This window comes from Sus scrofa, chromosome 7, assembly GCF_000003025.6.
Source record: "Sus scrofa isolate TJ Tabasco breed Duroc chromosome 7, Sscrofa11.1, whole genome shotgun sequence".
Taxonomy (NCBI): domain Eukaryota; kingdom Metazoa; phylum Chordata; class Mammalia; order Artiodactyla; family Suidae; genus Sus; species Sus scrofa.
The window spans coordinates 98,763,153-98,773,218 of NC_010449.5; the positions used below are offsets into that span (position 1 = coordinate 98,763,153).

Below are 10,066 nucleotides of genomic sequence, written 5' to 3' on the forward strand. Positions count from 1 at the left end.
CTAGTTGCAATCTATCACCGTGCAAAGATGTTACATAATTAGTGACTATAGACCCCACACTGTACATTTCATACCTTTGGCTCATTTATTTCCAACCAAAGTTTCTACCTCTTAATCCCTCTTACCTGTTTCTTTCATCCCTCCACCCTCTCCCCTCTGGCAACCATCTGTTTGTTCTCTGACTCTGTAACTCTTTCTGTCTTGTTATGTTTGTTCATTTGTTTTGTGTTTTTAGATTCCACATATAAGTCATCTCATGCAGTGTTTGTTTTTCTCTTTCTGACTTCTTTCCCTTAGTGTAATGCAATCTTTTAAGTCTAGGTCCATATGTGTTGTTGCAAATAGCAGGATTTCATTCTTTTTTTATGACTGAAATATATATACATACGGACATACCACATTGTCTTTATCCATTTGTCTATTGATGGGCATTCAGGTTGCTTCCATGTGCTGGCTACTGTAAACGATGCCACAGTGAATATAGGAGTGCATACATATGTATTTGAATCAATGTTTTCATTTCCTTGGGATAACTGCCCAGAAATGGAATTGCTGGATCATATTTTAAATTTTTCTATTCTCAATTTTTCTATTTTAAATTTTTTAAGAAATCGCCATACTATTTCCCATAGTGGCTGCACCAGTTTATATTCCCACCAGCAGTTCACAAGGGTTCCCTTTTTCATTGCTGCTTGACCATATGTATGTCATCTTTGGAAAAATGTCTATTTAAATCCTCTGGGTTTTTTGTTCGATTGTTTATTTTGTAGTGAGTTGTATTAGTTCATTGTATATCTTAGATGTTAACCCCTTATCATATAGATCATTTGAAAAAATCCCCCATTCAGTAGGTGGCCTTTTAATTTTGGCAATGGTTTGCTTTGATGTGCAAAGGCTTTTCAGTTTGATGGAGTCCCATTTGGTTATTTCTGCTTTGTTTTCTTCCTATGAGGAGACATGTCCAAAAATTATTACTAAGATCAAGGTCAAACAGCAGACTGCCTTTATTTTCTTCCAGAATTTGTGTGGCTTCAGGTCTTAAATTTAAGACTTTAATCTATTTTGAGTTTATTTTTCTGCATGGTGTGAGAGAGTAGTTGAGTTTATTCTTCTGTGTATAGCTGTCCAGTTTTCCCAGCACCAGTTAGTGAAGAGGCTATCTTTTCCCCACTGGATGTTCTTGCCTCCTTTGTCATAGGTTAATTGCCCATATAAGTGTGGGTTCATATTTGAGTTTCTATTCAGTTCTATGAATCAATGTGTCTGTTATGTGCCAGTACTATTTTGATGACGATAGCTTTGTAATATAGTCTGACACCAGGGAGCACTGATACCTCTAGTTTTATTCCACTTTCTCAAGGTTGTTTTGCAATTGGGGGCCTTTTGTATGTCCATCCAAATTTTAGGATTATTTGTTTTAGTTCTGTGGAAAATTCCACTAGTGTTTTGATAGGAATTGCAATGACTCTTATGACTGCCTTGGATTAGTTGTTTGAGACTTTTCTTGTTTCCTAAGATGTCTGGTATTGCTATAAACTTTCCTCTTAGAACTGCTTTTCCCATGTCTCATGGATTTCGTCTTGTGTGGTTTTTGTTCATTTGTTTCCAGGTGTGGTGCAATTTCTTTAGTGACCCAGGGTTGTTTAGAACATAACTATTTAGCCTCCATGTGTATGTTGTTTTGGCAGTCTTTTCCTCACTTTCCGGTCTCTTAGTGTTGTGATTGGAAAAGATGATTGATATGATATGCTTTCTTAAATTAGTCATACATTACTTGCAGGGCTTCTGTACAGGTTGAATGAAATAAAAAATGTATCTCAAGTGCTTTACACAATCCCTGGCACCCAATAAATGCAATATTAATTTGACCACAGTATAGATCTTCTGACCCCCACTGTGTTTCTGGCTTCCGGGAATGTGAGTGAAGGCTTTATGCTTTCATGGTCTGAGTCCTGATGTTCCTGGCAGGAGCGCAGAGGGCTGTGCAGAGCCCCTGTTCTCAGTCACTAGCACAGGGTGAGGACTGCAGGTCCCAGTGCAGGAGTCAGGGCCACAGCAGGGTCCAGAGTGGCCACCATAGAGGAGAGGTGCGTGGAGGCGCACAAGCAGGGGGACCCCACAAAGAGAAACCCTCATATGGCTGATGTGTCTTCTGAGGGACCAGCAAAAGGAAATGCAGCTGGGAGTGGGCAGACCTTTCTCCCTTGGGCTTTGGAGTCAAGGGCTGGTTCGGGGCTGGAGAATGTTCTCTCTCAGGGGCACTGTCTGGAGAGGAAAAGCTGTGCTGCACGTGCACAGATGGCAGCAGGAAGAACTCAGAGACGACAGAGACTCTGACAGCCAGGTGCCTGCCCAGCATTGTCCTGGGGTCTGGAGGCACAGCAGACAAGCAGAATTGGCTTTGGGGGGTGTCTGCATGCTACAGCCACCAGACTACAGCTGCTGTGTGTCCCGTTTGTTTTTCATTTGGGGAGGAGGAGAGGAAAGGCCTGAGCCTTCTTGCTTAAGGGTAGTATATGTGTGACAAGTCCAGGTGCAGCCTGATCTCATTGAGAGGGGGCTGCAGGAACATACGTACCACAAGACAGCTTCATACTGTCTTAGTCGCATCCTCTGGAGCTCTGACCACAGTGTAATTAAAGAGTTATTTGTGCTCATTGGTCCAATGTCTATCAACCTCATGGACAGAAAATTTGATGAGAACAGATAGCACACAGAAGTGGGCTTGGCACATTGCAGGTGCCCAATAGATGGAGAGAGAATGGGAAGGAAGAGGAAGGAAGGAAGGAAGGAAAAGGTCTTGTTCAGTCTACAGTATATGACTCAACTTCTTTGCCTCTGCTTGTAGGGAGACAACTTTGGTGGTCTATGTCATGACTCTGGTGGGCATGGTGGTTTACACATTTACCTTGAACCTGGGATACCTGTGGGTAGTGTTCATCACGGCTGGCGCCATGGGGTAAGTGTCACCTCCGACCTGGAAAGCAGCATCCATCCACGGCTCCTAGAGCTGCCGACATCCTGGGAAGCAATCAGATCCCTCTGCTGCCTTCTCCTGGAGCTCCCGAAATGTGGAAATGGTGGCCAGAGGTCATGTTCCCTTGCAGGACTTCAAAAGGCCACTGGAGCTTCCAGGTCCGTTCATGGTATTGGAATGGACTATGTCCTTCATAGATCTCTGGGAGGCTAAGAGGCTAGAGGCTTTATAAAAGCTCTGCCTGAGACATCATGGGGTCACGGAACATACACAAGACTTAGAATCAGAAAGGATAGGTCCTAGTGGCAGTCTTGCTGCTGACTATCTAAAGCCACAGACACCTCCCTTAATCACTTGGAGACTCAGATTCCTCATTTGTAATTGAAGAGGAGGAGCCTGCCTTGTGGTGTGTCAGAAGGAATGAGAGAGAGGATTGATGTGAAAGCAGTTGGAAATGTGGTATAGAAGTAAGAGATAAGAACTGGCATTTTTAGACATGTTTTATGAGAAAATGTAGAAAACAGTAGCCATTCCACAGCGTCTCTGCACACGCACGCGTGTGTGCGCGCGCGCGCACACACACACACACACACACACACACACACACAAACAGTCCTTCTCAGCTGGTGACTCTGGAGGGAGGCAGGGAGGACCCAAGCCCCTCCTTCCAGGTCCCAGAGCACCGTGGAGAGGCTGGTCAGTATCCAGGGACCCCCTCCCAGCACAGGGCCGTGTACCCATCACACAGAAGTTCTCTGCTGAGGGCTGAACACCCCAGGCATCCCCACCCCTCCTGGAGGTGCTGACTCCTTCTGTAATTGAGGCCTGGATGTAGAAGAAGCAGGGACCCCCCCGCCCCCGCCCCGGGTGGAGGGGGCTCCTGAGCACATGGCCTGAACTGCTTCCTGGCCTGCAGAGGTCTCTCTTCCCTTGGCATGGCCACCTGGGGATGGATGGCCTGGTGTTCATGGGCCTGGCATGTCTTTGTGGGAAGCATCAGAACAAGAAAGAGGACTGGCAGGAGAGGAGGGGCACTCCTGTCCTTGCTCTGGAAGTTCTCCATCACCTGGTTTCTGTGGTCCGACCTGCAGCTTCTTTATGACTGGCTACCTCCCTCTGGGATTTGAGTTTGCCGTGGAGCTGACATACCCAGAATCAGAAGGCATGTCGTCCGGCCTCCTCAACGTGTCTGCCCAGGTGGGGCTCTGATTTCATTCAGGGGTGGCCCCAGAGCCGTGGCTCTTGGTTCCCTGCTGGGCTCAGATCGTTGCATCATGGCAGTGGGCCTGCATCATGGCGGCTTGGTTGCCCCATGGGCTGGTTGGCTGGGCGCTTGTTTCCCGTCTTCGCTGTGTCTCTGCAGATATTCGGGATCATCTTCACCATCTCCCAGGGCCAGATCATCGACACCTACGGAACCATGCCTGGCAACATCTTCCTGTGTGTGTTCCTCACGCTTGGAGTGGCCCTCACTGGTGAGCTGGGGCCTCAGGGCCCGGTGACGCTCTGACTGCTCACGGCTTTAGGCTGCTGGCAGCTTGGAACCCAGTGTCCTGACTGGTCCTACAGCTCAGGGGTACACATGCAGTGGGACAGAGGGGAGGGCTTGTGAGCAAGTCTGTTTTGGAGGCAGCAGCATATCTTAGTGGAAGGAGCCTGGGTTGTGGCCTGAGAAACCCTTGTTAGAATCCTGGACTGTGACACTGACCTCCAGAGCTGTTTGACCTTGGACTAGTGCACCAACTTGTGGGAGCCTCACTTTCCTAATCTTTTGGATGGGATTGCTGTGAGGTTTGGAGCAACGTGTGCAGACTCCCTGCAGATACCAGTGGTCTGGGAAGGAGGCCTGTGTCCTCACTGGCTTCTGCCTGTCAGGGACAGCAGGGACCTGCAGGCTCTTTCAGGTTGTCTGACGCAACCCCCACTTCCCTGGAAGATCTGAAGGGGGTGGGGTACCTGTGAGCCTTAGGAGGACAGGGCTCCCCCTCCTGGATGCACTTGACCCCTGGTCTGCTTGGTAACTGTCTCTGTTGCCCTTCCTTCTGCATCCCTGGACCTCAGCATTCATTAGGGCAGATCTCCGGAGGCAGAAGGCAAACAAAGAAACACCTGAGAATGTGAGTATGTGGGGGCTGCAGGGCTGAGCTCTGGTTCCCAGGTTTGCTGAGGATGTGGCAGCAGGGGTGGGGGTGGGGGCAGCTCCCAGAGTGACGGGTGTTGTGGTGGCTGTGGGTGGCAGCTCCACATCCTACACATGGAGACAAAGGGTTTCCTTGGGGCCTGTCTGAGCTCTGCTTTCCTGCTGGTGTTTCTTGGGCTCTTCTCCTGCTTCCTTCCCATCTCCTGGCCTTGCTGCTCTGGTCCCCAGAGCTTGTCACTGTTGTCACAATTTTCCTGATGCACACCCACCCCTGGATCCTGAGACAAGTCCTGATGCCCTGGCTCCTCTCTTCAGGCTGAAGCCTGAGGTCAGTGGCTGGAGAGGAGAGGTGGGTGCCTGAGGCAGTGGCTCTCCTGGCATGTGACAGCCCCTCAGGCAGTGCCAGGGGATGGAGGGAGCAGAGCCGGCGGGTTTCCAGCAGGCTCTAAAAGGGCACGTGAGGAAGCAGGAGATGATGGTGGTGGAAGGGGAGAGGCCCAGGAATATGACCTAGAACAGACAAGTGCTGCCCCTCTGCTCTGATGGGCTGGGAACCATGTTAACCAGAGTGTTAGGTGTCAAACCTGAACCAGCAGGAAACAAATTTCAAAGCTGAGAAAGAATAAAAATGGGATATTTCTTTATTCTTGAGGTGTGGGGGCTATTTCTTAGGAAACAAAACACCCAAAATCTGTTACAGAGTTAATACATGTTCAGTGTAGAAATACTGAAAAATACAGCAAGGTATACACAATTTAGAAGTCATCTTATAATAGCATCACCTCGAGATGAGATGTTGCTTTGATGCGTTGACTTATTTATGTCGATGTCCACATATAATGTATACGTGTGTGTATTACGTGTGTGTGTTTGTTAAAGAGAATTGGAATCTTACTCTACTTGTGTTTTTGCTTGCTGTGAATGTTTGTTCAGGTCATGAGTCTCTTACAACATGCTTTTAGTGACTACCCGGTGTTCTGTTGACTACACATGGATAAACAGGATTTGCTCAACAGTTCTCCTGTCGGGGAACACTGAAGTTGTTTCTTACGGTTGTTCTAAACGACACTGTGATTAACGTCCTGGAAGCTGAGTCTTTGGCATGTTCTCAGGTATGGTGTTACCTTGAGAACTGGATCAGTGGTCGAGCCCATTTTTCAGACGTTGATGTGTGTCGCCAGACCGTCCTCCAGGGAAAGGTGCTGTCAGGACGACTGGTGCGCGTTGCTCTCTCAGTGCAGGAGCCCGAGCCCTGAGTGCTCATCATTTTGCAAAAGCTGGGCCTCTTTTCTAAGGTGACAGTGGTCTATGTAGCGCTGTGAGGAGCTGTGTTGGCAGGTGGGTGCTGCCCTTTCGCTCCTCCCTGTTTGTCTTCTGCCCTTAGGCTCTGGGGTTGGCAGGCAGCAGCAGGGAGCAGGTGGAGGGAGGCGCCTGGGACAGGAGAGGCGGTGGGGGGACAGGGCAAGCCTGAGACAGGAGTGCTGTTCTCAGGGGCATGTGGGGGCCATGCAGCCCCCCACCCCACTCCGTGGAGATGGGCTTGCAGGTGGGCCGTGGATGAGGACCCGTGTGGTTTGGACACTTGGGGGACTGTACTGTGAGCCTGGGAAAAGGTGGCTGTGATCCTAGGATAGAGTTCTCTTGAACAGGGTTCAACTGGAACGTGACACATTGTGTCAAGGAATAGGAGATTTTGCTCTGTGTACTTGATAATCTGTGTTGCCCTGGGCAGATGCTGCCAGACAGAGGAACGTAGAGGTGGCCTGTAGTCCCAGCGCCCAGAGGTAACCCGGTACCATTGGGCCATTTCGCCGTGTGTGTCCTGGGGTACCCTTGTGCTCACTGGGTTTTCCACCCTGCTTGCTTCCTTAGGAGACTTGGCAACTTCTCAGCGACTCTGCATCCCCAGCCCCACATTGACATGCACACACTTCCACTTCCTCCTCTTTACTATTCAGCGTCCCCACATTTCATATCCTCCAGCCGGTTCCTTGTCCATGTGGACAAGGTCTTTTAACCCAGGTGGAAGGTGTTGCTCTGTCCCATCTGGGCCAGTGGCATGGCCCGTGGTGGCCGTGGCATCACAGAAAGCTGGCCTTTTTGTTCTGCCCTTGATGCCATTGTGAGGGTGTGTGTGTGCCTGGGGAACAAATGTGTGGCAGGGCTGGTGCCTCCCCTTGATCACTGTCGAGGACGCTGCTGAGTGCCTGGGAATCTGTCCCCCTCCCCGTATAGACTCTGGCAGGGCAATGCTCTGGTTGCGGGGAGTCCCTGCCCCTTCAGCCCAATAGCTGCCCCTTGTTTGCTTTATAGAAGCTCCAGGAGGAAGAGGAGAGCAAGACCAGCAAAGCCCCCACCCCTGTGTCCGAGGAGCATCTCTGAGAGAGAAAGGTGGTGGGACTCGGGCAACACCTGCTGCCACCTCCAGCCAGCCCCGCCCTCCTGGCCAGCACTGCGGGCTCCACTGGAGCAGCTTCTGGAGGGAATTTCGGGAATAACTGTGGCTTGGACGGCAGCCCCTCTGCCTCAGGGACCCCCCGCCCAGAGCTTGCGTGTCCACTTGGGGACAGTACCCTTTTCACCCAGTGCAGATGGGCGTCCCACCCCTCCCCCTTGGCTTCTGGGAGCTGGTGCTGGGAGAGGCCAAGAGAACCCAGGGCCAGTCCTGGCCTCCTGCCTTGCCTTCCCCTGGACGGGCCCTCGGGGAAAGCCTGCACAGTTATCATGGAGAGAAAGCTTATTCGGGAGATGAACATTTTCTAGTGTCTTAAGACTCTTAGGTGCCTCATTCTAAGGAGTGGCAGCTGCCCCGGGCAGGGGTCCCTCTTGGGCCATCAGACTGGCTGCTCCAGTTCTGTGGGAGAGAAAACACCCTCAGGACAAACCCCTCTGGACCCTGTGACCATGTTCTCCTGGCTCATGTTGGTGTCTGCCTCCAAATCTGTTTTTTCTAAGAGCTGATGAAACCAAACATCAATAAACTTGACAAAGCTGTGTTGTGACCTGAAGGAGAAGCCAAATTCAGAGAGTCGATCACCCTGGGATGTGAGGGTGCCTATGAGTAGCCCGCTTCAGGAACGAGAAGGTTCTTTGCTCCAGAAGCAGCCCTTGCCCGGCAACCTGTGTGTGTGTGTCCGTCACCTCTGCTGCCTCCATCTGGACGCTGCCTCAGAGCGTGTTCTCCAGGGCCAGGGCCAGCCCGCCAGCTTCCTAAAACCTTTACTGAGAACTCACCTGGATCCTTCCTCCCGCGACCTCCCAGGCCCTCCTGCGGATGGAGGAAAGGGGCAGAGGGGAGGTGGCCCTTGAGTGGGAGGCAGGTGCTGGATGAGGTGAGTAAGCCTCTTGAACCTCTGGTGGGGCCAGTGTCTGCACCCTCGCCCCCAGCTCTCAGTGCTCTGTTCTCAGATGTTCTGAATTTAAAGAGATTCCCCTTCCCCCAGCCCAGGCTGCCCTCTCCTGCCTTGCCCGCTGTCTTTCTCTACTCCTGGGCCCGGGTAGTACCTCCTGAACATGAGATGTTTTGGTCACTTCGCCTGTGCGATGGGCTCTGTGATCGCGACCCCTGGGCTGTTTTGTGGCCACTGCTCCAGCCACAGCATTTGGAGCAGCCTGTGTGGCAGCGGTGCTCGGATGCTTGGGCCACTTCCCGAGGGGAGCCTGGGGTGTGCATGTGGTTGTGTGTGTATATGTGTGTACCAAGAGTGTCTTCACAATAAAAGAAGTTCACTGGGTTGTTGGGAGGAGTGAGGAGTGGAGAGACGTGGAGAGAGTGTGTGCCTTACTTTTTGATAAGGAGAGAGTGTTTACTCTTTTAGCCCCTTAAAATGTGTAAACAAAATGTTTACTGAGCCCATTGCTTTATTTTAAAACATAATTTGTATTTTCCATTTGTAATACCAAATGTTTTAATGCAATAAAAGATTCACAATGCGGTCTGCCTCGTCATTGCTGGGGCAGAGCTGGCTTTGGTCGGGTGGGGAGGGCAGGAGGGGTAGGGCCTGGGGAAGAGGCAGCGCTCCTGTGCCCTTCCCTACCATGGAAGGTGGTCCTCTGTCTACAGAGATGTTGGCCAGCCTTGTGGGTTATTTTTTATTAAAGATGAGGCTGCAAAGGCTATGGTCCGTCTACGTAAAAATGGCAACTCAGCGCCCGACCCATAGCCCTGCCTGCTTTCCATGCATCGAGATCCGTTGAGAGTGCAGGCTGACCGCATCACTCCTCCACTCAAAACTCCTTGTAGCTTCTTACCTCCACCAAAGCCAAAGTCATCACCAGAGCCCACCAGAGCCCGTACAGTGTGGCCCCCACCTAAGAAGCTGTTAAGAAATGAAAAGTAAGGGTGGAAGGCCCAGGAAGGTAAGTCGTCACACAGAAATCTGTAATAGCAGGAAATCCCAACAGCAAAGGTACACGGCTCTGTTTGGATTCTAGAATCATCTGAAGTATCCATAAATCACTGGGCATGAGAAATTGCATGTGAAACTTGAGGCAGCCTCAAATGTAGCTGTGGTGCCGAGTCCTTACTCTGGAGAGTGGGATGGTGTTTATTAGGAAAATGGGGATAGTGCCAAGCACCAAGGAAAGGGGAACCAGGTACCTCACATCTAATGGTCTCTGATCTCAGTACATAGCAGTTCAAGGTCACGGAAGCACTGCTGGTTGTATCTCCTGGTTGACTGCCCCTCTCTTTCTGGGAACCGTCCCTCTTCTACTCTCACGTGGACCCCATGAAGCAGCCACTCTTGCCCACATGTTCATGGTTGATGGGTCTAGGACCGGGCTAGTATCCTGAGAGTTTGTATTGAGGACAGAAAATCAGGGCAGCCTTTCAAAGGCAGCTAAAGATGTCAAGAGGTGACACTCCAGCGTGAAGAAAGTCTATAGAAGGAGAGACAAAGAATGCTGCCATGCCAGATGCTATGAGCTGTCTGTGTTCCCCAAATTCA

The 10,066-nt window shown here is 50.7% G+C and overlaps 1 protein-coding gene across 1 annotated transcript in view; it reads left to right on the plus strand.

The window, feature by feature from the left end:
* Positions 1-9,044, plus strand: part of FLVCR2 (feline leukemia virus subgroup C cellular receptor family member 2) — a 53,878-nt gene extending 44,834 nt beyond the window's left edge. The window contains 5 exon segments of the mRNA NM_001142840.1: positions 2,849-2,959; positions 4,069-4,174; positions 4,341-4,452; positions 5,039-5,094; positions 7,431-9,044. Coding sequence (NP_001136312.1) covers positions 2,849-2,959; positions 4,069-4,174; positions 4,341-4,452; positions 5,039-5,094; positions 7,431-7,499 — 454 coding nt within the window. The 3' untranslated portion in view covers positions 7,500-9,044.